The sequence below is a fragment of the Chiloscyllium plagiosum genome, chromosome 28, assembly GCF_004010195.1.
Source record: "Chiloscyllium plagiosum isolate BGI_BamShark_2017 chromosome 28, ASM401019v2, whole genome shotgun sequence".
NCBI lineage: Eukaryota > Metazoa > Chordata > Chondrichthyes > Orectolobiformes > Hemiscylliidae > Chiloscyllium > Chiloscyllium plagiosum.
In genome coordinates, this window is record NC_057737.1 from 25721295 (window position 1) to 25747970 (window position 26676).

Below are 26676 nucleotides of genomic sequence, written 5' to 3' on the forward strand. Positions count from 1 at the left end.
ATTTTAAAATTAAAACAGCCGCACACTCTGGAGTATTTCTGAGTATCGGCGGTGCCTGATCCACAGTTAATGTCAACACCGGGAGTGGAGCAGGAAGATTTCCACTTTGTTGTTGGCTTTGGTTTGCGGCTGTTCAGGGAGGAGGCGGGTTTCAGGACCCGGAGGAGGAGCCGCTCAGGGAGCGCCCAAAGCAAGAGAGAGAGAGAGAGACTGAGGCCGGAGCTGGGAGCTGGCACCGGGCAGACCATCGGGATTTGTACCGCGGCTGCAGTGGCGGCGGCCAAGCCAAGATGCCGAGACAGGCCCGGTGTGTTTGAGAGATGCCGAGAGGCCGGCCAGCAGCAGCAGCCGCCGCCGCCCAGCCCAGCCCAGTGTCACCACCGCCGCCGCTGGTCTTCCTTTAGCCCCTGTCCCTCCTGCAGCCCCGGGGCCGTGGAGAGTTAACGGGGGCGATCCCTCTTCAGAACCCTCCCCTTCCCCTTCCCCTTCCCTCACCTCACTCCTTCCCGGTCAGTCTGTGTCCTCGGACTAGGCGAGGCGAGGCCGCCTTGTCAGCCCCCCACCATGGTGAGTACAGCCTCCGGCCCGGGGAAGCTGACGAGCCGGCTTTCTTTGCTGGGGCTCGGGCAGACGCGCAGGCTCCGCTGTTGTGAAGTTGCTGCTAGGCCGCTTTAGCTGTAGTTTCAAACTTGAGACTATTGTCCTTTTTGTTCAGTTCGCTTTCAAACTTCAATCTTGACAGGCTCGTTTTAAATCTTCTTTGTGTAACACTTCTTTTCTGCTCAGTATACGGGTTTTTGTCCTTTCTACTGAGAAAAGTAACATTATCCACCTTGGTAACTGTTTAGACCAAATGTACGTACACTCAGTAGTATATTGGGCTCTTGTTTCAATGTTTTAGATACTAAATTGGTATTTTGTTTTCAAGCTGTAGGGAGACTTTACAAAGTATCGTGAAGTGTATAACAAGTGACTTGATAAATTGCTAATTAAGTACTATAAACTTACAATGTTGCTTAATGAATTAAACTGCCTATATTAATATCAATGTTTCAAAAGGGGCAGTTTTTCAGTTTAGGATTTCGATTCTTTCTAATTTGAATGGTTTTTTATACTCTTTATAAGATCAAAGGAATATGGGGAAGTCATTCGGCTTGACATGGCTGTGCTGTAAGAGTAGTCATGTTTAGTTCGCTAACCTCACCCCCCTCCCCCCACACCTTTTTTTTTTCAAGTTCAACGTCATAACTTGTCTAACTTCCTTGTAAAATTATTTCAGGAACCTGCTTGACATCTTTTCAGGTAGTGTTCCAGGTGCCAATAATTATGTGAAATATTTCCTCTTCATTTCCCTGATAAAACTTTGCCAGTGATTGTTAATCTGTGATCTCTGCAATATGATTACAAATATTTGTTAAATGTCTTGCATTTGATTAATTACATACAAAAATATGGGAAAGTATGAATATAGTGAAAGAAATATATTCTGTTGGCCTGTAACTTTAAAAGCTTGTGATATTACTGTCAAATTTCACATTATTAAGTTGCTGTACTGTCTAGATAGTTTTTAGTTGAATTCAAAAATATTTTCAGAATACTTGTACTTTTTATTTATCCTAAGGTGGTATTTCTTGAAATCATGTTTTGTATGGGTGGTGTCATGTGCATTTATCTCATGTCACATGCTGCAACAATCTGCGATCCATCCAAACAAAAATGTGTTTTGAATCTCGAGGAAACTAATCGATCCATGCAAAATTATATATCTTCACTAGTATTCCATAAACAACTGATTTTTAAGATGCATTTATGGTGCAACATTATTGTTGTTACTTTATTCCAACAGAGCTGTTTTAATTTAATCTATGAAAGAGGGCATGTTCCACATCTGAAGGGATACAGTGGGGGAGATCTAGGAGGGGATAGTTTCACATTTTTATTTGGTGTCACTTCAAGTGTAACTTAAATGCAACCTCAAACAACCTCATGGATTCCTTTGAATGCTGTGAAGATTTTTGATTCTTACCAGTGATTTGATTTTAAAACTTCGGCAGTGGGGATACTACCACCTTCACTCTCTAAATAATCGGGACATATGTACCGTGCTCATGATTCAAGTTAGGGAATGGAATTCTGATTCCAACCTGATAGTTTAATTGGCTACTCCTTGGCTAGAACCATACTAATTGCGTTTTCCTGCTAATAACATTCCTTTCATAAAGATTTGCTACTTGTAGTACAATTTTTAATTTCTATTTATGCATTTCCACTTGTTGCAATTACAGTGAAGTATTGACTTCTATTTAAATTTAGGCAAAACATCTATTTGGTCTGATTAGATTTGGTTTTGTATTTAAAGTGATTTTCTATTTAAAGTGATACTCTGAATGTTTTTTAAAAAAGCTGTTCTCTTTGTAATGTAAATTCTTATACAGTCAGAATGGGAAAGGTGAAACAAAATTTTCTACTTTCTATTGCATTTTGGCGGACTGTGCGAAATGAGTTAACATTTGGATCCAACAGGTTCTGTGCTGTGGTGTAGACTCGCAAGCTATTTTCTATGGGGAGCAGTTGTTTCTCTGTCTTTTCCTTACATCTATTTAGTAATAATTTTCAAATATCTAGCTAATGGTATTTTAGATTATCCTTGTTGCAACTATTATCTTTTCCTTTTTTTTGTGTTTGTATATATAGTGATAATCTTTGTAGACTTTTAGGCCTACACTTCCATCTTTTAAACATCATTGTTTTTCACCTGGAATGTGATTGCAAGTCTTCGCATTTTGTTGTATATTGTATTTTGTTTTTATCCCTATAACAGTTTCCATGCTCTCTTCTGTGTATTGAACTGGATGCAGTTCTTGTTTATGGTCTCTTGCATCGGACCTAACATTTTTATGTGCTGTCCATTAATTTGATAGGAACAAAGTTCATACCACTTTTATGTCGGTGATTCTACAATAGAAAACAAAACTACTACTCTGGGCACTCTACTCTTCAAATCCCACCAATATGAATAAAACATCCTCTTACTCCTTTTTACTTTTATCTTGTAACTATTTTGCATGTCACTTCCACTATGTGACTTAATGTTCAGAACAGGCACCTTTGTGTTAGTTCTGAAGGAGCGTTGCTGGACCCAAACTGTTGTCTCTGTTTTCTCTCCACTGATGCTGCCTGCCTGTTGAGTGTCTCCAACTATTTGTGTTTTTCTTTCAGGTTTCCTGCATCCACTGTTCCTTGCTTTTTGTTAGGTATCTTATGTCAATATGCCTCTGAAACTCCACATATGCAAACAATATCGAGTGGATTTTCAATTTCCTCAAAAAAAAAATCAGTTAAATTAGTCAAACCTGTGTGGTTAATCGTAGAGTATTTATATGCATCTGAACATGTCTGGTATTAACAATATAAGAAATGTAACTACGGCATTCCTGATCTGATGGTATAAATATTTCTGAAAAGAACTGTCAGAGTGAATACTGTAATTCATATTTTGGTGAAAATTGTTCAGTTCATAGAATCAGTGATGTATAGCACAGAAACCGACCCTTCCGTCCAACTTGTCCACACCGACCAGATATCCCAACCCAATCTAGTCCCACCTGCCAGCATTTGGCCTATATCCCAACAAACCCTTGCTTTTCATATACCATGCATTTTGAATGTTGTAATTGTGCTAGTCTCCACCATGTCCTCTGGCAGCCCATTCCACATGCGCACCACTTTCTGCATGGAAAAAGTTGCCCCTTAGGTCTTTTTTATATCTTTCCCCCCTCACTCTAAACCTATGCCCTGTAGTTCTAGACTCCCCCACCCCAGGAAAAAGAACTTGTTTATTTACTCTATCCATGCCCCTCTTGATTTTATAAACCTCCATAAGATCAGTCTTCAGCTGCCTCCGCTCCAGGGAAAACAGTCCCAGCCTTTTCAACCTCTCCCTATAGCTTAAAACCTCCAACCATAGCAACATCCTTGTAAATCTTTTCTGAATCCTTTCAAGTTTCACAACATCTTTCCAATAGGAAGGAGACCAGAATTGCATGCAATATTCCAACAGTGGCCTAACCAATGTCCTGTACAGCCGCAACATCATCTCCCAACTCCTGTACTCAATACTCTGACCAATAAAGTAAAGCATACCAAATGCCACCTTCACTATCCTATCTACCTGCGACTCCACTTTCAAGGAGCTATGAACACGCACTCCAAGGTCTCTTTGTTCAGCAACACTCCCTAGGACCTTACCATTAAGTGTATAAGTCCTGCTAAGATTTGCTTCCCAAAATGCAGCACCTCGCATTTATCTGAATTAAAGTCTATCTGCCAGTTTTCTGCCCAATGGCCCATCTGGTCAAGATCCTGTTGTAATCTGAAGTAACCTTCTTCACTGTCCACTACACCTCCAATTTTGGTGTCATCAGCAAATTTACCAACTATACCTCTTATGCTCACATCCAAATCATTTATATACTTGACGAAAATTAGTGGACCCAGCACCGATCCTTGTGGCACTCCACTAGTCACAGGCCTCCAGTCTGAAAAACAACCCTCCACCACCTTCGAGCCAGTTCTGTATCCAAATGGCAAATTCTCCCTGTATTCCATGAGATCTAATCTAGCTAATTAGTATCCTGTGAGGAACCTTGATGAACGCCTTACTGAAGTCCATATAGATCATGTCTACCGCTCTGCCCTCATCAATCCTCTTTGTTACTTCTTCAGAAAACTCAATCAAGTTTGTGAGACATGATTTCCCATGCACAAAGCCATGTTGACTATCCGTGTTCAGTCCTTGCCTTTCTAAATACATGTACACCCTTTCCCTCAGGATTTCCTCCAACACCTTGTGTACCACCGATGTCAGGCTCATTGGTTTCAAGACATCCAGCACTTACTCCTGTGTAATATGGACATTTTTCAAAATCTAGATGTAGGTTTGCTTACTGAGCTGGAAGATTAATTTCCAGACGTTTTGTCACCTTACTAGGTAATACCTTCAGTGGGCTTCTGGGCAAAGATGTCCCCATCTATTTTCCTATATTCTATATCTTCCATGCCCTTTTCCACAATAAATACAGATGCAAAATACTCTTTCAGTGTCTCCCCCATCTCCTGCGGCTCCACACAATGGCCGCCTTGCTGATCTTTGAGGAGCCCTATTCTCTCCACAGTTACCCTTTTTGTCCTTGATGTATTTGTAAAATCCCTTTGGATTCTCCTTAACCCTATTTGCCAAAGCTATCTCATGTCCCCTTTTTGCCTTCTGATTTCTCTCAAGTATACTCCTACTGCCTTTCTACTCTAAGGATTTACTCAATTTATCCTGTCTGTACCTGACATCTGCTTCCTTCTTTTTCTTAACCAAACCCTCAATTTCTTTAGTCACCAACATTCCCTATACCTACCAACCTTTCCTTTCACCCTAACAGGAATATACTGTCTCTGGACTCTCATTATCTCATTTCTGAAGGCTCCCCATTTTCCAGCCATCCCTTCACCGGTGAACTTTTGCCCCCAATCAGCTTTTGAAAGTTCTTGCCTGATACCATCAAAATTAGCCTTCCTCCAATTTAGAACTTAAACTTTTAGATCTGGTCTATCCTTTTTCATCACTATTTTAAAATTAGTAGAATTACAGTCGCTTGCTCCAGAGTGCTCCACCACTGACACCTCAGTCACCTATCCTGCCTGATTTCGCAGGGTTAGGTCTAGTTTTGCACTTCTTTAGTAGGTACATCCACATACTGAATCAGAAAACTTTCTTGTACATGTTTAACAAATTTCTCTCCATCTAATCCCTGAACACTGTTTGGAAAATTTAAAATTCCCTACCATAACCACCCTATTATCCTTACAGATAACTGAAATCTCCTTACAAATTTGTTTCTCAATTTCCTGCTGACTATTTGGGGGTCTATAATACAATCCCAATAAGGTGGTCATCCCCTTCTCATTTCTCAGTTCTACCGAAGTAGCTTTCCTGGATGTATTCCCAGGAATATCCTCCCTCAATGCAGCTGTAATGCTATCCCATATCAAAAACGCCACTCCCCCTCCTCTCTTGTCTTCCTCTCTGTCCTTCCAGTCGCATTTGTATCCTGGAACATTAAGCTGCCAAACCTGCCCATCCCTGAGCCATGTTTCTGTAATTGCTATGACATCCCATTCCCATGTTCCTAACCATGCCCTGAGTTCATCTGCCTTCCCTGTTAGGTCTCTTCCATTGAACTAACCTGCTATTCCCTTCATATATTAATCTGATTGGCCGGTCAGGTGTCCACCTCCACTTTGAAAGAATGTGAGCATCATTTATATAAATGATTTGGATGTGAACATAGGAGGTATAGTTAGTAAGTTTGCTGATGACACCAAAATTGGAGGTGTAATGGACAGCAAAAACGGTTACCTCAGATTACAACGGGATCTTGATCAGATGGGCCAATGGGCTGAGAAGTGGCAGATGGACTTTAATTTAGATAAACGTGAGGTGCTGCATTTTGGGAAAGCAAATCTTAGCAGAACTTATACACTGAATGGTAAGGTCCTAGGGAGTGTTGCTGAACAAAGAGACCTTGGAGTGCGTGTTAATAGCTCCTTGAAAGTGGATTCACAGGTAGATAGGATAGTGAAGAACACACTTTGTATGCTTTCCTTTATTGGACAGAGTATTGAGTACAGGAGTTGGGAGGTCCCTGTTGCGGCCGTACAAGTCATTGGTTAGGCCACTGTTGGAATATTGCATGCAATTCTGGGCTCCTTCCTATTGGAAAGATGTTGTGAAACTTGAAAGGCTTCAGAAAAGATTTACAAGGATGTTGCCACGATTGGAGGATTTGAGCAATAGGGAGAGGTTGAATAGGATGGGGCTGTTTTCCCTGGAGGCTGAGGGGTGACCTTATCGAGGTTTGTAAAATTGAGGGGCATGGATAGGACAAGGTCTTTTCCCTGGGGTGGGGGAGTCCAGAACTACAGGGCATAGGTTTAAGGTGAAAGGGGAAAGATATAAAAGAGACCTAAGGGGCAACTTTTTCCATGCAGAGGGTGGTAAGTGTATGGAATGAGCTGCCAGAGGAAGTGGTGGAGGCTAGTACAAATGCAATGTTTAAATAGCATCTGGATGGGTATATGAATACGAAGGGTTTGGAGGGATATAGGCCAGGTGCTGGCAGGTGGGACTAGCTTGTGTTGGGATATCTAGTTGGCATGGACGAGTTGGACCAAAGGGTCTGTTTCCGTGCTGTACATCTCTATGACTCTATGACTGTAAATGCGGTTTAATTTCTCTGCTTTGCCCCTGCCTGCCCTAACCAAGCTGGTTAGTATTGCAAACAAAAGCGTGCTTGATTACCTCATGCTCATCAAAACTAACTTATCAAAATGGTATTTGTTATTATTCAAGTCAGTGTTTTCCCTTCAATGTGTATGTATAGCAATCCAGTATCTTTACTTACTGGTGCAGTCAAAATTCAGCTCAAAACATTCAAGCTATTGCAGATGTATCAAGTGAATTTCTTGACGAGTATAAAGGGAAATCAAGAGGGCAAAAAGGGGATATGAGAGAACCTTGGCAGGTATGGTTAAGGATAATCCAAAGAGATTCTACATGTATGTGAGGAACAGAAGAGCAACTATGGAGAGAATAGAGTCTAAAATCAACAAGGTCATCTGTGTTGTACTTCAGGAGATGGGAGATATATTAAATGAATATTTCACTTCAGTTTTTGCTGTGGAGAAAGAAGTAGAGGCTAGAGAACTTTGAGAAGTAATATTGATGTTTTGAAAACCATTCACGTTACATGAGAGGAAGTGCTGGAGGTCTTTGAAAACATGAGGTGGATAAATCTCCATGATCTGATCAAGTGTATCCCAGAATGTTGTGGGAAGTTAGGGAAAAAATCATGGGGTCCCTAGCAGAGATGTTTGTATCATCCCTTTATCATGGGTAAAGTTCTGGAGGATGGCTAAAATTGTGAAAGGATGCAAGGAGAAGCCTGGGAACTGCAGACCTGTGAGCCTGACATCAGTGGTGGGGAAGTTGTTGGAGATGATTCTGCAATATAGGGTTTACATGCATTTGGAGAGGCAAGGACTGATTAATGGTAGTCAGCATGGCTTTGTGTGAAGGAAATTATCTCCCAAACATAAGGCTTAAACCCAAAACATCCATTCTCCTGCTCCTGGGATGCTGCCTGATCTGCCGTGCTTTCCCAGCACCACGCTCTCGACATAGGATGTTGAGGGGCAACCTTTATAGAGGCTTATCCAATCATGAGGTGCATGGATAAGGTGAATCTCCAGGACCTTTGTCTTAGGGTGGGGGAGTTCAGGTCCATTTTACCCTGAAGGTGGCTGCACAGGTGGATAGAGTGGTCAAGAAGGCATATGGTATACTTGTCTACATCAGACAGGGTATTGAGTATAAGAGCTGGCAGGTCGTGTTAAAATTGTACAAGACATTGGTTCGGCCGTATTTAGAATACTGTGTTCAGTTTTGGTCGCCACATTACCAAAAAGGTGTGGATGCTTTGGAGAGGGTGCAGAGAAGGTATACAAGGATGTTGCTTGGTATGGGAGGTACTGGGTATGAAGAGAAGTTGAGTAGGTTAAGATTGTTTCCTTTAGAAAAAAGGAGATTGAGGTCTACAAAATCACGAAGGGTATAGATAGGGTGGATATAGAGATAAGCTTTTTCCCAGGGTGAGGGACTCAATACCCAGAGGTCACATGTTCAAGGTGAGGGGTGAATAGTTTAAGGGGGATATATGCGGCAAGTACTTTACACAGAGGGTGCCTGGAATGCATTCCCAGTAGTGGTAGGCATAGTAGATTCATTTAAGGTGCGTCTGGACAGATGCATGAGTAGGTGGGGAGCAGAAAGATACAAGTGCTTAGGAATTGGGTGATAGGTTTAGACAGTGGATTTGGATCAGCTCAGGCTTGGAGGGCTGAAGGGCCTGTTCCTGGGCTGTAGACAAACCTTTTACAGAATGGTTTGTGTGTGGCATGAAGTGCTGGGTGCAGGTATGATATTTAAAAGACATTTTGGATAAATAGATGAAAAGGAAGGGTTTGGAGGAAAATGGGCCAAATGTAGGCAAGTGGGACTAGTTTGGTTTGGTTTGGTTAGCATGATCAGCATGGACGAGTTGGACCAAAGGGTTTATTTCCATGTTGTATGATTCTATGAATGGCATTGCTTTGATATTTAGTTGATTAGTCAGACGTAATCTACCCATGCATTTACATCACAATTGCAAAACACGATTAAAAGTTTTCTCAGTTGAACAAATTGATGGAACAGTTGGCTTTGTTCTTCGCATATTTCTTTCATGGCTATAAGAAATTGCAATCAGGTGCCAAATGGATTTTGGCCTGACATACCTTTCTGATACCTGTCTTTGGTTTAAAAGTTTTTAGTTTCCTTTGTTCGTGGTTGAATTAAAAAGTACCACAGGGAAATTTCCTGGTGCATGCTCTCAGTTTAACAGTTCTCATGAAACCACCTGGGGCATGATGAGATGGGATAAATAAATAATTTACCATGAGTTACTGGTCTAACAATCAACATTCAGAATTTATTAACTTTGCTCATCCGGATGTAGGCATTGTTGGTTATGACAGCATTAAATGTCCTTTCCTAATTGTCCATTGAACCAAGTGTCTGGCTAAGGCCATTTCAGAGGCAGAGAAGTCAACTGCTGTGGGTCTGGAGTAATTTATAGGCCAGATTGGGTAAGATAGATCCCAAAGAACATCAGTGAACTAGATGGGCTTTTATGACAGTGACAATGGTTTAATGGTCATCATCAAGACAGTTGTTAATTCCAGATATGTTTTTAAAAAAAAAATTTGGACTTAACCTACCTTGGCAGATGGTGAAATTTATGAAACAATGCCTACATCGTAGTCATCTGGGTCTCTGGAATAGTCGTGCAATGATAACATCACGACACACCTGATTACAGTACTAAGCAGTTCTCATGAAAGGTCATCGCCATGACATGTAACTCAGATTTTCTCTTCACTAGATGCTGCCTGACCTGCTAAGTATTTCCAGCATTGTCTCTTTCTTTAAATTTCTAGCATCTGTGGTATTTTGCAAGGAGTAATCCAATGTCATTTGTGCAGCTGCTTGGAATCTGTCATCTTGGATAAAACAGCACTTAAGTAACTGATGTTTTAAGGACATTTAGCATAGATTTATTAAAGACAAGTTATATTTAAGAAACTTAATAGGCTGATTTTGTTTGAAAGGGTATCTTCAAGAAACTTTTTAAAAAAAAAAGTACATGTTATAAGAGGTGTTGCAACAACAGACGTAAAAAAGATTTGGACTAAATGGTTTTGTTCAGACTTGAGTTGGTAACGGTGAACTGCAGAAGTCCGTACTGTGTCCATTTTGTAATCATTATATGTTGGTGATTTGGATTTGAGTAAAAGGAAAATTATCTTATTGCTGATGATAGCAAAGTAGGAAGGTTAACATTTTAAGGATGGTTGTGAAAGACTTCGAAGAAATTTGGCATGGTGGTGGTGTTCTCATCCCTGGACCTGGGGACCCAGGTTCAAATCTCATTTGTTCCAGAGGTGTGTTATAACTTTTCTCAGCAGGTGGAATAGAAAAATAAACAGACCTGAGGAGTGGGCATACAGTGGAATGTAAAACTTAAAATAGATGTAATGTATTGTTTAACATTTACAGGTATCTCCCGCTATCAAAAGTAGAGTGTTCCTATGAAACCTTCTGTAAGCCGAAATGGCATAAAGCGAAGGAGCATTCATTTATATGGGAAAAATTTCACTTTTTTTGTAAAAGCGAAAATCCTCTTTCGGTTGGCGAGAACAGTTACTAATGTAGGTCTTTTGTAAAAGTGAAGTGGTGTAAATCAAACTTTCAAAAAGTGGGGGATACCTGCACTCCACAGAAGTACTTTGTATTGCAAACCAAAATTCAGCAGGAATGACCCATCTGCAGCTCAGCCAGGAAATTAATCATGGTATTAGGTCAAAAGAAGAGGCTTATAATATTGTTTTAATGAAAAAGTGTCAAGATTGAGGAATTGGAAGTATATCAGAAACCAGCGAAAGGCTACCAAAATGTTGAGAAGGGAAAAAGAAGAATGTGAGTGACCTAGCAGGATTCTAAAGCAATATTGTGAGAGCTTTTACAATTAAATAAAATGGAAGAGATTAGGTAAAATTAATGTTGGCCCCTTAACAGGAACAATTATTGTGGGAAACTAGGAAAGGGCAAAGGCAATGAACAGGCATTTTGTGCATTTCTTTGAATCATAAGATAAAAGATTCATCCCAAAAATGGGCATAACCTAAAAGAGTGCGGAAGCTAATATCAATAGAAAAATAGTATTGATGAAACTTAAGGGACTAAAATCTGACATTCACTGCACCTGATGGCCTATGCCTTAGTGTTCTAAAAGAGAGTTGCAGAGATAGCTGGTCTGCAAGCTTTGTTTTTTAAAAGTTCCTTAAGATTCTGGAATATTCCCATCAAATTATAAGTTGACAAATATTGATGCTGCATTTGGAAAAAATGGAAACTACAGGCCAGTTAGTATAACATTAATTTGTGGAAATACTGGAATCTACAATCAAGGAAGTCTTAGCAATGCATTTAGTACAGGGTAGTGTGATTAGGAGATGTCATTGTGGCTTAACAATAGGAAAATCCTATTTAACAAATTTATTGGAGCTATTTCAGAATGCAATTAGTAAGGTAGATAAAGGGAGCCAATAAATGTAGTATACCTGGATTTCTAAAAGATCTTCAAGAAGGTGTTTCTCAAAAGATTAATGAAGGACTTGTGATATTGCAGGTGATATATTAAGATAGCCATTTAAAACTAACTAGGTGGGTTGGATTCAGGTTTGAGAATCTTAGAGTTTTACTTTCTCATCTGTTTTCAACCTAACCAAGTGTTAAAATTCCCTGCATAAAGTTAATACAGTGTAAATCGGCCAAGTTGATGCCAAGGATAGAAAATGTAGTCATAAATGTAGTGAGCAAAATTTAGGGCGCATGGTATTGGGGGCAAAGTACTGACTTGGATTGAAAATTGGTTGGCTGACGGGAAACAAAGAGTAGTGATAAATGGCTCCCTTTCGGAATGGCAGGTGGTGACCAGTGGGATACCGCAGGGATCAGCGCTGGGACTGCAGCTTTTTATAATATATATTAATGATATAGAAGATGGTATTAATAGTAACATTAGCAAATTTGCTGATGATACAAAGCTAGGTGGCAGGGTGAAATGTGAGGAGGATGTTAGGAGATTACAGGGTGACCTCGACAGGTTAGGTGAGTGGACAGATGCATGGCAGATGCAGTTTAATGTGGATAAATGTATGGCTATCCACTTTGGCAAGAACAGGAAGGCAGATTACTACCTAAATGGAGTCAAGTTAGGTAAAGGGGCAGTACAAAGAGATCTGGGTGTTCTTGTACACCAGTCAATGAAGGTAAGCATGCAGGTACAGCAGGGAGTGAAGAAAGCTAATAACATGCTGGCCTTCATAACAAGAGGGGTTGAGTACAGAAGCAAAGAGGTTCTTCTGCAGCTGGTGAGGGCCCTGGTGAGACCGCACCTGGAATATTGTGTGCAGTTCTGGTCTCCAAATTTGAGGAAAGACATTCTGGCTATGGAGGGAGTGCAGCGTAGGTTCAATTCCTGGAATGGCGGGACTATCTTATGTTGAAAAATTGGAGCGACTGAGCTTGTATACCCTTGAGTTTAGAAGACTGAGAGGGGATCTGATTGAGACGTATAAAGTTATTAAAGGATTGGACACTCTGGAGGCAGGAAACATGTTTCCGCTGATGGGTGAGTGCCGAACCAGAGGACACAGCTTAAAAATAAGGGGTAGGCTATTTAGGACAGAGATGAGGAGAAACCTCTTCACCCAGAGAGTTGTGGGTGTGTGGAATGCTCTGCCCCAGAAGGCAGTGGAGGCCAAGTCTCTGGATCCATTTAAGAAAGAGTTGGATAGAGCTCTCAAGGATAGTGGAATCAAGGGTTATGGAGATAAGGCAGGAGCAGGATACTGATTGAGCATGATCATAATGAATGGTGGTGCAGGCTCGGAGGACAGAATGGCCTACTCCTGCACCTATTGTCTAAATGAATGATACTGGGAGCAATGAAAAATTGTAATTGGGTGAATTAAACTCTTTCTTCCAGTTAGGATGTTCGTAATGAGAGCTCCTACATTTTAAAATTTGTGAGAGTGAAGCCTGCAGTTGGGACAATAAAATTCCTTGTGAAGGGTTGTTGTAGTTTTGCTGCACGGAATAGTTGAGTCAAAAGTCCTTCCATCCTTTGCAGGGGCATCGGATAAATATTTTCAACTCAGGGGAGCAGGGCACTTAGGTTAGTATTGGACTAACACTACCAAGCAGCCAGCACAGAGACAATAGCCTGAATGATAGCATTTTCATGTGTTTTTTATTAAAACCAACTGGGCACTTGCCTTATAGTGAAAAGGTCCTTAACTGCTTGCAACAAGGCATGGACAGCATTCAGGCTTGATATGATAAATAAGACTGTTGCCAGGCTTGACTCAGATAGCATAAACTGGTAAATACAGTTTACGCCACACAGGTCAAACCTGGCAACTCTATTTAACAGTCACTAGCATTACAATCAGCCAATCACTTATCATCAACATCCTGGGCAGTCACTATTAACTAAAACTTAACTGGAATAGCCACAAATACTGTGGCTCCAAGAGCAGGCAAGGGGCTGGATGCATTATGGTAAGTGACTTGCTTCCTGTTTCACACAAACTTTCCAACCATCTACAAGGCAACAGATAGGAGTGTGATGGGATACATTCCAGTTTGCTGAACGAGTGTTGTTAAAACTGCACTTGAAGTTTGACACCATTCAGGATGAAGTGAGGACTGCAGATGCCGGAGATCAGAGCTGAAAATGTATTGCTGGAAAAGCACAGCAGGTCAGGCAGCATCCAAGGAGCAGGAGAATCGACGTTTCGGGCATGAGCCCTTCTGGGCTCCTGACCTCTCCGCCCACACCCCCACTCCGACCTATCACCCTCACCTTATCACCCTCACCTTAACCTCCTTCCACCTATCGCATTTCCAACGCCCCTCTCCCAAGTCCCCCCTCCCAACCTTTTATCTTAGCCTGCTTGGCACACTTTCCTCATTCCTGGAGAAGGGCTCATGCCCGAAATGTCGATTCTCCTGCTCCTTGGATGCTGCCTGACCTGCTGCGCTTTTCCAGCAACACATTTTCAGCACCGTTCAGGATGAGTTGAGAGTGTGGTGTTGGAAAAGCACAGCAGGTAAGGCAGCACTCAAGGAGCAGGAGAATCGATGTTTCGGGCTTAGGCTTCATTCCTGATGAAGGGCTTATGTGCTGGGGGACTGAGAGATAAATGGGAAGGGGGTGGGGTCTGGGGGAAGGTAGCTGAGAATATAATAAGTAAGTGAAGGTACGGGAGAAGAGAGTGGAGCGGATAGATTGGAAAGATAATGGACAGGTCAAGAGAGCAGTGCCAAGTTGGGGGCTTGGGACTAGGATAAGGTGGGGGGGAGGGGAAATTAGGAAACTGGTGAAGTTCACATTGATCTCGTGTGGTTGCAGGGTCCCAAGGTGGAAGATGAGGCGTTCTTCTTCCAGGCAGGGTTTGGTGAAGGAGGCGGCCAAGGACCTGCATGTCCTTGGGGGAGTTGAAGTGTTCAGTCACTGGGTGGTAGGGTTGGTTGGTGCAGGTGGCCCAGAGATGTTTTCTGAAGTGATCCGCAAGAAGGTATCGTGTCTCCCCGATGTAGAGGAGACCACATCGGGTGCAATGGATACAGTAGATGACATTTGTGGAGGTACAGGTAAATTTCTGTCGGCTATGGAAGGATCCTTTGGAGCCTTGGATGGAGGTGAGTGGGGAGATGTGGGCACAGGTTTTGCACTTCCTGCGGTTGCAGAGGAAGCTGTAGGGAGTGGGGTGAGGGCTGGTGGGGAGCGTGGATCTGACGAGGGAGTTGTGGAGGGAATTGTCACTACAGGAAATGACATCCTCAACCCAAGGAAACCTAAACGCACAAATAGAAAGCAGGTCACGAACTTCAGTGCTTCCCTGGAGGAAGGTGTCCGAGATGGTCCAGGTGAATTTGAGGTCGGGGTGAAAGGTGTTAGTGAAGTAGATGAATTGTTCAATCTCGTGGGAGCACGAGGTAGTGCTGATACAGTCATCATTGTAGCAGATGAAAAGGTGGGGAATGGTGCCGGTGTAGCTCTGGACTGTTCCACGTACCCAGCAAAGGCAGGGACAGCTTGGGCCCATGCAGGTGCCCATGGCTACCCCTTTGGTTTGGAAAAAAATGGGAGGGTTGGAAGAAGAGGCAGCTCACTTCTCATTCTTGGATTTAATTATTCAATTTAATTTTAGTAAAACTCATTTTACTCATTCACTTCCTCCACCATGGATGCACTGGGTGGAGTGTGTAGTTTTTGTAAGATGCACTTTTAGTAATTTGTCAAGACTTTGTTTTGGGGTTTACCAACTTGGACATTTACAGCCTGGGAGGATAAGGACAGCAGTTCCATGTGAACACTTTCACGTTCCCTGCCTTGTCACATGCTATCCTGACGTAGAAATAGATTGCATTCCTTTATTGCTACAGTGTCAAATCATGGAAATCTGTACCTAACAGCCCTTTGGGAGTACTTGTGCCACGCAGCATGCGTTGTTGTGTAACATTTCTTCACTGCATTTTGGAAGTTGTTCAGATGAGTTTTTTTCAAATCCCTTGTATTGTGTTTAAGGTATTAGAGTACAAATTGGATGCATCATTGGTTTTAGTAAATAGTTTCTTTCAGTCACCTACATGAGTGAGCAATCCATGTTTGCATTTCACAGTGGTTCTGCAGACGTGATTGTTTATATTTGTAGCTGATGAACGCTAGGGATATTATCAGAACTGCATTAAATGACTTCATTTCTTTTAAGAGTTTGGTTTTCAAACTTATATGGGTATGGGTCTGATTTTTGTGAAGGAAGGGATTTAAAATTTAATTGGGTCAGTCTTATCAGAACCGTGACTTTAAAACCAGTATGTATCAGAGAGAAACCAGGTGACTGCAAGGACCTGTGCAATGTTAATTATATTTTTGAGGTTTACAAAAGCTGAGAGAAATGTTAAGCCATTAGCTGTTGTGGCATTCATTAATAGCAGATTTGTTTTACCTTAGCTTTTGGTTCGGTTTGAAGGAGGCCTGACTGAAAATGCAGCTTCTGCTAGAAAAGAGGTTCAGAGCAGTTAAGGTGATAATTTACCTCAGCAAAAGAATATAGTTTGTTAACTTTCCAGACTTTTATTTTACTTTTATTTTCTTTTGAGTAACGAGCTTCTATTTAATTGGCAAGTCTAAATCTATAGCCTTGTGTGCTTTCAGTGAAATTTTAAGAAAAACATAATTTGGTCTGTCAAGCCAAATTATGTTTTTCTTAAAATATGTTTTGCGATCTGACTTGTCTAGTAGTAACTTCAGTTGAGATCATTAGAAAGTCTGTATATAACATTACGGTGACTCATCATAATGAAGTAAATTCATGCAACTGAAAGATATATAATCTTTCAGGCTTGGGATAATCACTTTTGTGTTCAATTCTAAAATCCAGCTATTGAGTAACAAATTGAAGTGAAACTTTTATATTGAGGGCTTGTGGTCACTGGAAATCCCAATACTGACATCCTTATTATGAGAAAGAAACGCACAGTCCCAAGTTCTTTTAAGATTTTATACATATTCATAATCTGATTGTAAACCTCTTTCCTCTCATTGTCCTTGCACTTTGTGTGTGACTTTATGAATTACATATTGGTAAGGTCTTTACATGACAACAGTGAAATGTAATTCTGTCCTTTCATGGAACAAATACTTTAATTATACAATTAATGGATAAATTGACAATTTTGAGAAAAAATGGAAGGGAGACATCTGAATGCAAGTGTTTTATTTTCCTGAGAAATGAGAAAATTATAAAGACAATTTGCAGAGGAGCGATCGTTGAACTGGACTTTGTTAAAATTTGGGAAGGATTTTGCGATTACCTCATGTGCAGAAAATTGACTGTGGAGAAACAGTCAGAAAACATGTTGGCGTAGTTGTGTGTGCAGGTACCAGATGCAAGAGCAAAGATTTCGGCAGCGCACAATCTGAGGCAAATTCTGTCAGCAAAGTGGATGTGAACTGTCTTAATGAAGGCATAGTTAAGTGTTCACTCAGTTTGGGTAAACAAGCCAGGAAGATCAGACTTGTTTAATTTCAAAAACTTAGAGATGGACTGAGTCTAACTGGGGAATGGTGTTTGAAATCTGAACTGGAAGCAATGGCTTCGGTTTTTCCAGTGAAAAATGGATATGACTGCTAATGCTAATGATAGTCATGACTGAAACACAGGAAGCAAAGTAAATATTTCCATGACATATACTATATGCAAAACATTTTACTGACATTTTCTAATGTCTTGGTGTTAACATTGCTGGTGCATGACTTGGCTTTGCATCTAAATCCTGATTTGTTTTGAGTTTTTTTTTACCTTTTTAGGAAAGAATACTAAATACAGGCTACATGCTGGCTCAAGACCAGGGGTGAATTCAACCATTCTTTGTGCATACCTCTGAATTTCAATTCTTTGTTCAATCCTGTAAAAGCAGATTGAAGCTGTGCGAGCATGAATAGACATTGATTCTGAGCTTCATAATTTTGTAATCAACCTAAATAGCCAGGATAAAGAAAAACTTTGTGAGAAATAATTAGTTGAAACAGAATCTGAAAAATTAGGTTATGACTACTGGGTACTAACTTTTCATCATAACTGCTTTAAATCATCTGAATGTAGTTCATATGTTTAAGTCTATTTAACCTTACTGAACAGAGAGTTTGTCAGGTTGGAAGTGGGCAGAGACTGATTTGACAAATCAAAACAGCTGCTGGATGCTTTATTTTCTGGAAATGTTCTTAATGTTTGAGGCTAGACTTTTAGCTTTTTGATTGCTATATGCAATCATTGCAACTTTGGGCAAGAATTTTGATTTGTTGATCATTGTATGTGTATTAGCAAGAATATTTTTATTCTGAATTTTTGAATGAATTGTGACAGTGATAGTAAATTGGACTGTAAACTGCAAATAACGTAAATTTTAAATGCCTTGGAGCTTTAAGTTTGATGTTTTGGTTTAGTGATAGCTGTGTGTTTGATGTGAATCAAACAACAAAAAATATTTAATAGCATTGGGTTTTTCATTCCTAATTGCAAAATAGCAGGTCAGTTGTAGGAAACCTTGTCTGTTGGCAGATAATAAAATCCATTGTTGTATACAATTTTAAAAAGTGATTTGTTTTGCAGGTTTACTTGATGGGAACCATGCTTACTATCCATCCACTTGAGAACTTGAAGGTATACATAAGCAACCGTCCTCCACTTGTGGTGTTTATGATTAGTGTCAGTGCAATGGCCATCGCTTTCCTGACATTGGGTTACTTTTTCAAAATAAAGGAAATAAAGTCTCCAGAAATGACTGAGGTATTGTTTCTTTCCTCTTATTTTTTATTGTATGAAGTAGTGCTTTTAAAAAATGTTTGTCATGATTAAAGCTCTAGGTTTTCACCAGAACATAGATACTATTTACATAGATTCCAACTGTAAATGTACTGTAGTGTCACTTCTGTTCTGAAATCTGTGGATAAGATGTATTTAGTCACTTGGAGGTAAAAACAACTATGCTTGCAAACGTTGCTTTAAGTCAACAAAAACAGCTGTAATGGCATTTAGTTTGCTAAATATTTCTGCCTTCTCTTTTGCACACTACAAGAGGAATGATCACTATATTTTAAAATATAAACAGCATTTTTCCTTCTCAAAACGCCATGTTCCAGTTATTGTCATTTACTTCCTCAACCTGTGTTAATCTGTAATAGAACTCATGAATCTCTTTTGTCAGGTAAAAGCACAAACCTAAGTGTATTAGTTAATTAATTATTATTAATTAGTAGTATTACTGGCTAAATGGCATTATAGAATCTCTACAGAACGGAAAGAGGCTATTTGTCCCCTTGACTCCTCACCACCCCTCGTAACAGCATCGCACCCAGGCCCAATCCCCTATTCTGTCTCCATAACCCCACATTTACCGTGCTAATTGACTTAGCCTGCACATCTCTAGACACTATGAACAATTCACCTAATGTACACATTTTTGGACTGTGGGTGGAAACTAGGACATATGGCTGAACAGGGAGAACTTGAAACTCCAAGCAGACAGCCGCTCAAGGCCAGAATTGAATCCGGGTCCCTGATCCTATAAGGCAGAAATGCTAACCATTGAGCCACCATGCCACCTCATAATTGGCAGCACAGTGATTTCTTTTTTGAACACTTCATTTGTTTGTGGATTAAATTGAATGCATCTGCTGTCAGGTTTACAAAAGAATAGTCACAGAAGTGAGAAAAACATTTTAAATAGAACTTCTTATTATGACACATTTCACAGCTTCATTCCATCCCTAAGTACTTCACAATGAGGGGATAAATTTTGAAGTTTAGCCCCACTTCGAGAGAAATGGGCCTTTGAATTTGCACATAGCAAGGAGTCCCAACAAATGAAGATCTGTTGTGATGGTCTTTCCTGTAGTACAACGAGAATACCCTGTACTTCATCCCATAGTGCCATGGGATCTTTTACAACCACTTGAGAGGATAGGTGAGACCTTGGTTGACGTTTCCTTCAAAGGCATTGAAGCTAAATGATTTTGATTAAGTCTTGTGCTAGTTTTGGTGAGAAATGATTTTATTGTAAGTATTGTCCAATAGTATTTTGTCAAATATGTTGAGATCAGCATAATTTTCACACAATTCAAAATACACATAATATTAATAAAACAAATGGCAGTTATTCAAAAGTAAGTATTAAATGTAAACCTTTAGACGTCCAAACTGAAGCTGCTCTGGCAGTGAGTGCTTCAGAGGGTTTTGCAGTCAAATTGTTTGAACAAAGGAAGCCTAGTGTATGCACCTCAAAGGATAATGATGATCTCGTGTTGACTGAAGTGTTCTGTGTGCCAAGTTTAATGAAAAATAAAACTTCAAGTGTAGACTGTATTTTAACAACATGGATATGAGAAGTCTTGGGAAGAGGAAGCATCAGCAAGTCATTACATATTGTCTGCATTTTGATTCTTACTTTTCATGTGTGTTGCCTGACATTTCTGAAGAGTTTGTTCACACATTTAATAGACCTTTGGTTAGTGGCCAGTCTCCTTTATTCTCTTCCTCTTGGCAATTGTTAATTTCAACTGATCAATTAAGATAAAGGTTGACCTTGGATTTTTTTTAAATTCACTGATCATTTGCAACTTGTGAAGTCTTCTGATATTCTATATGCTTTTTCTTAAAAAAAGTGTCGTTTTGCCCATAAAAAGATCTCGTGTGTCTGCACCTCTGCTGAAGCCCTTACAGAGAAACCTCCTTCCATAATTTTATATGTAGACTTGAAATTTGCTTACATTTCACTTAACTTCTAATCTCTGCATATTTTAGCTCATTTAATCAGTGTTTGTATCCTGTCTCACACCAGGTTTCACACGCTAGAATTCAGTTTTCCTAACAGTTTAAATTTATTAATTTTCTTGTTCTCTTTGAATTCCTTTATGGGGATTGCCTCCCTATGTCTGTAGCATTCTCCAATTCTCTCGCTTGTGTTTCACCCACTCGCATTAACACTGTTTTCAGACATTTATGGCCTTATGCTCTGGTATTACCTCTTCAAACCTCTCTGCCTTTCCTCATTCCAGTTCCCAAAATGCACCTCCTTGACCAAACTTTTATTCATCCTTTGAATCAGTGAAATGACTATGAAAATCTTTCTATAATCCACATGTTCCTGGCTCTAGACAACATTCAAACTTGGGCTGATGTGTAGTAAGTAACATTAGATTAGAGTAGATTACTTAGTGTGGAAACAGGCCCTTCAGCCCAACAAGTCCACACCAACCCGCCGAAGCGCAACCCACCCAGACCTATTCCCATACACCTAATACTACGGGCAATTTGGCATGGCCAAATTTTTGGACTGTGGGAGGAAACCCACGCAAACATGGGGTGAATGTGCAAACTCCAGTTGTCTGAGGTGGGAATTGAATCCAGGTCTCTGGCGCTGTGAGGCAGCAGTGCTAACCACTGTGCCACCGTGCCACCCACTAACATTGTGCTACTTAAGTACCTGGCAACAACTATCTCCAACAGGAGGCAATCTAATCATTTCTCCATGACTAAATCCCCCATTGTCAAAATCCTAGAAGTTACCAATAACCAGAAAACAAACTGGGTAAGCCATATTCATACTGTAGTGCTACAGAGCAGGTCAGAGGCTGGGAATTTTGCAATAGGTAGTTCACCATCTGGCTTCATGAAGCCTCTATATCATGTAGTCAAAAGTGTGATATAGCACTCTGCTTTACTGGGTGGGTGCAATTTCAGCGACAGTCAAGATATTTGACACCATCCAGTACAAAGCAATTGGCACGCTTGGCAAACCATTGACTACTTTCAAAACTTACTTCCTCCACCATTGATGCAGCAGCTCATCAAGGCTCCTTTGGCAATATCTACTAAATCCAAGATTTTGGTCATCTGGAAGAATAAGGACAACAACTTGCAAGTTTTCCTCCAAGGCACACAACAAAATCCTGGAACTCCCTAATAGCATTGTTGGCATGTCTGCGTCTCTTAGACTGCAGCAGTTCAAGAAGCTCACCACCACTTAAGGATATTTTTTCAAAAATCCAAGGTGCTGTTTGAATATGTCTATGTTATTATGAAAGTAATTCTGGTGGTGGTTAATGGTGACAGCATCAATCAAAATCATTGTTACTAAGTGGATTGTGATTGCTATTGCAATATATTTTAAAAGTTGAAGCACTAAAATTATGATTTTAAAATAAACACTTTTTTTGTCTCCTGATAGGACTGGAACACTTTCCTGTTGAGATTTAATGATCTGGACTTGTGTGTATCTGAGAATGAAACTTTAAAGCACCTCATTAATGAAACAACCACCCCAGAGAGCACTGTAACAAGTGGACAAATGCGATCTTCCACACAATCTCCATCAGTTCTGGAAGATCCTGGACCAATAAATATTTCTGTTTCTATAACACTCACATTGGATCCTCTAAAACCTTTTGGTGGATACTCTCGCAATATTACACACCTTAGTGCAACTATATTTGGACATCAGATCGGGCTGACAGGTAAAGAAACTGCAATGTGTTCTGTCCTGATGAACTGAAGTGCTGTAACTTTATTTCTCTAATCTTAAGTTATTGGCTTGCCTTTTTTACTTCTCTTCCACAGTTCAATGTTGTAATGTTTTTAAAAATTTGGAATCAAATTAATTTTAAAACTTAATTTGTTTCAGTTCATTTATAATTTTGCACAGCTTTCTTTATCCCATTAATTCAGTTGTTGGATGATTCCAGGTTTTGTGTATTTATATTGTATTGACTGATTTAATTTCAATGAATTTAACTTCCACAAAAAAAACTTTATAATCTACGCAAATATTTTACAATTTTACTTCCAGGTTTTTAGTCAAATAGTTGTCTTTTTAACTATGCTTCCTCCTATATTATTTAAATAAACTTCTTGTTGCTTGTGATTAAAGATTGTAAATATAGCTTAAGAACTGGCTGACTAACTCGGTGATTGCCAGACAGAACAAGGGGGCTGGATAGACAGTGAGGAAATATCCCAAGTGCCATTCACTTGTGAACATTTTTCAGTCTTAGACTATGATAGTGATGGTTCCTTCGTGGAGACCAGCCACAGTCAAGTCCATGACACTGTGGATAATCTAGCTACTTGGGAAGCAGAAGTGTGGAGGGGCTTGTTAATGAAGTAGGGAGCTTGTTAATGAGTAGAATAGATAGACACTTCAGCAGTTGTTATAACTCTAGGATAGTATGTCAACGCTTGGGTGTTGGGGTCAAGATTGCCACAGAACGGCTGCAGGGGAATTCTGAAAGAAGCAGGTGTACAATCGGAAGTAGTGGTTGATATTGGGACCAATGATATAGGAAGAAAAAAATGTGATGTTACAAGTAGACTTTATTGAGTTACATAGGAAATCGAATAAGGTAGCAATCTCTAGATTTCCTCCTGGTGTCATGCAGTAGTGAATATAGGCATAGAAGGATAGAGCAGATGAATGTTGGAGAGATGGTGCAAGAACCCTCTAGCAGTAGTCAGAATGTGGGGCAGAAAAAAGATCAGAAGATAGGAAAGACATGAAAGAAAGCGTTGATGAACAAGGGATTATCATATAGATGTACTGGGAAGATCGAGTTGGTAGCAGATCCCAAGAAAAGGAATTTGTGGAACGTCCGCAAGATTTTCTGAAGCAGCTTGTGGCCTTTCTGGATTTGCTATGTCATCTGGCAGTCTTGATTAGGGAGCTTAAAATGAAGGCGGTGACAATATGATAGACTTCATTCTGCAATTTGAGGGAGAGAAGCTGGAATCTGATGTAACAGTATTACAATTGAGTAAAGATAACTACAAAGACATGAGGCAGGAGCTAGCCAGTGTTGATTGGAAGGGCAACCTAACAGAAAAGATGGTGGAGTAGCAATGCCAGGAATTAAGAATTTAAAGAACAGTACAGCACATGAACAGGTCCTTGTGTCCACCAATACTGTACCAACATATATGATGCCTTTCTAAACTAAAACCTTTTGCCTCTGTGCTCCATATCTCTATATTCCGCTTGTTCATTTATCTGTCAAGATATTTAGATGTTGTCTCCTCCACCAGTTCATTCCAAGCAATTATCACCCTCTGAATTTAAAAAAAAAAACTTGCCTCTCTCATCTCCTGTAAACTTATGCCCTTTTATTTTAAAAAAAAAAGCTATGTACCAAGTAATTGATATTCCTATCCTGGGACAAAAAGACTGAGTCTCATAATTTTGGAAACTTCCATCAGGTCACCTCTCATCCTTTGCCATTCAGGTGAAAATAAACAGTTGTTTTCTGGAGATAAGTTGGAATGTGCAGCAGAAATTCAAACCAAGGTAGAAGAAACATATTAAGAGGACCAGACAGCCATTGCAGACAAGGGGAGTCGGGAACAGCGTAAAAGCAAAAGGGAAAAACATACAATGAGGTGAAGATCAGTGGGAAGCCAGAGGACTGGGGAGTCTTTTAAGCAAAGACAGTTTAAAAGTAGTATGGGGGAAGGGAAGATGAAATCTGAAAGTAAGTTCGCTCTTAATAGAAGATTGTAGGAGTTTTTTTAGAAGCTCAGGGAAGAGAGAGGCAAGAGTGGCCATTGGACTGCTGAAGTAATAGTGGGGATCAAAGAAATGGCAGAGCAACTGAATAGGTACAGCATCAGTTTTCATGATACAGACTAAGGAATCAATTCTTGATGTGAGGATGGCTGATGTCATGGGAATTACTATCAAATGAGATCATAAGGGTAGACATATGAGATAAGCACGTGTGGAGGGCTGACAAGACCAAGGAATTACACAATAAGTGGTAGGATTTTGGAGTCTTCAAATCTCTACACTGTGGAAGCAGGCCATTTGGCCCATTGAGTCCACACCGACCCTCCGAAGAGCATCCTTCCCCAACCCATCCCATCTCTGTAATCCTACATTTCCCATGGCCAATCCACCTAACCTGCTCATCTTTGGACTGAGAGAGAAACCGGAGCAGCACCTATGGGCAGAATATGCAAACTTCAGCCGCCTGAGGGTGGAATTGAACTCTGGTCCCTGGCGCTATGAGGCAGCAATGCTAACCACTGTGCCTGAAGGTACTGAAGATGAGAGGAACTGAGTGCATGTGCATAAATCACTGAAGATAATATGGTTAATTAGGAATGTGGGATATTTGTCTTTTTTAGCTGAGCTTTAGAATACAAGAGCAAGATGGTCATGCTGGAACTATAAAACTTGTTTAGACCACAATTGGAGTACTGTTTACAGTTCTGGTAAGCATGATGTGATTGAACTAGAATGGTTGCAGAGAATGTTTATCAGGTTGCTGCCTGGGCTGAGAGTCTGAGTTATGAGAAAAGATTAGATTGGCCGGGATTGTTTTCATTGGAGCAGTTAAAGTTGTGAAGAGACCTAATAGAGATGTTTAAGGTTTTGAGGGTTGCAGATAGAGTGAGTAGTAAAGAAAACAAAAGCAAATTGCTGGAGAAGCTCAGCAAACCTGGTGGCATCTGTGGAAAGAATAACATTCATGTTTAGAGTCCTGTGAGCCAGGCCTCCCGAGTTTCTCTAATTTTTTTTTTCTTGTTTGCTTCCGATTTACAATATCCTCACTTTTGTTTCACTTAAGGATAGGAAAGCATTTTTTCTTATTCGTAGAAGGGTCACTAACCAGAGGGCATAAATTTAAGGTAAGATATAGAAGGCAAAGAGAATGTTTTTCATCCAGAGGCTGCTGGGATTCTGGAACTGCTTTAAAGGGTGGTTAATTCAGAAACTTTTGTAACACTTGAAGTATTTAGGTCTTCATTTGCATTGTCACCGCCTCTACGCTATGGGCCAAGAACTTAAAATGGATGAGTGTGGTGATGTCTTTGTTGACTGGTGTGAACATGATGGGCTGAATAGTCACCTTCTGTTCTGCAAATGTCTTAATCTATATCTCGTTGAAAGTTCTTCTCAGCATCTGTGTGTACAACCACTTGTTCCTGTAAGCGACACAGCTGCAAAACAAACATTCCAAAACAGGCTGCATCCAAATTGTGTCCTTTTTAGTCACTGTTTCATAGCTCAGCAAAAAAAAAGTTACAAGGGTCCTGAATCACCTGCATACTCCAAGGAAACATAATGTCTATTACTCTGCCTCCCACTGTGATATTAGCTGTGAATAAACAACTTTTGTAATGGTTTTAAATTTCCAGTTACAGTTGCTTCATCATAGGAAGTTTGTCAAATTGGTAATGTTGCAAGAACCTGGTACTGATTCTTTGAAGTATTACTGTAGAAGAATGTTTTCTACAGTATACATTCTTGGTGAAAATTTTATAAAGATTTGTTTTGGATTAGCTTTAGAGTATACATTGGTCCAAAATGTCAGACTTGCATTCTTAAAATGCAAGCAGAAAGTGAGGACTGAAGATACTGGAGCTCAGAGTGACTGTGGTGCTGGAAAAGCACAGCAGGTCAGGCAGCATCCGAGGAAAAGGAGAATCAACATTTTGGGCATAAGCCGCTCATCAGGAATTTCACCGTTCATGATTTCTGATGAAGGGCTTATGCCTGAAACGTTGATTCTCCTGCTCCTTGGATGCTGCCTGACCTGTGCTTTTCCAGCGCCACACTCTCAATTCCCAGGACACTGGCAATTAAATAAACCACAAATATGAATTTCAAAAGGCTGACTGAGAGTAGGTGTTGGAGGTGGAAATATTTAATACTTTGCTTTTGATTATGTTGTATTTTATTTGATACCATTATGTTTGTGCAGTTGCACTTCTAATATGTTTTGTGTGATGTTTTAAATAATTCAATTTTACTACTACTTGCTACAGACTGAATATGAAAATGAGAAAATTCTCATTGTGAATTGGATTATAAAGCAATATTTATTGCTGAATAGTTTGTTCAAT

The 26676-nt window shown here is 40.1% G+C and overlaps 1 protein-coding gene across 2 annotated transcripts in view; it reads left to right on the forward strand.

Annotated features, from left to right (window-relative positions):
- Window positions 1–202: 202 nt before the first annotated feature.
- Window positions 203–26676, forward strand: part of tmem248 (transmembrane protein 248) — a 39865-nt gene continuing 13391 nt past the window's right edge. For both annotated transcript variants that reach the window (XM_043718542.1, XM_043718543.1), the window contains exons 1-3: window positions 203–567; window positions 18394–18570; window positions 22010–22295. In XM_043718542.1, coding sequence (XP_043574477.1) covers window positions 565–567; window positions 18394–18570; window positions 22010–22295 — 466 coding nt within the window. In that variant the 5' untranslated portion in view covers window positions 203–564. The remainder of the gene's footprint in view (window positions 568–18393; window positions 18571–22009; window positions 22296–26676) is intronic.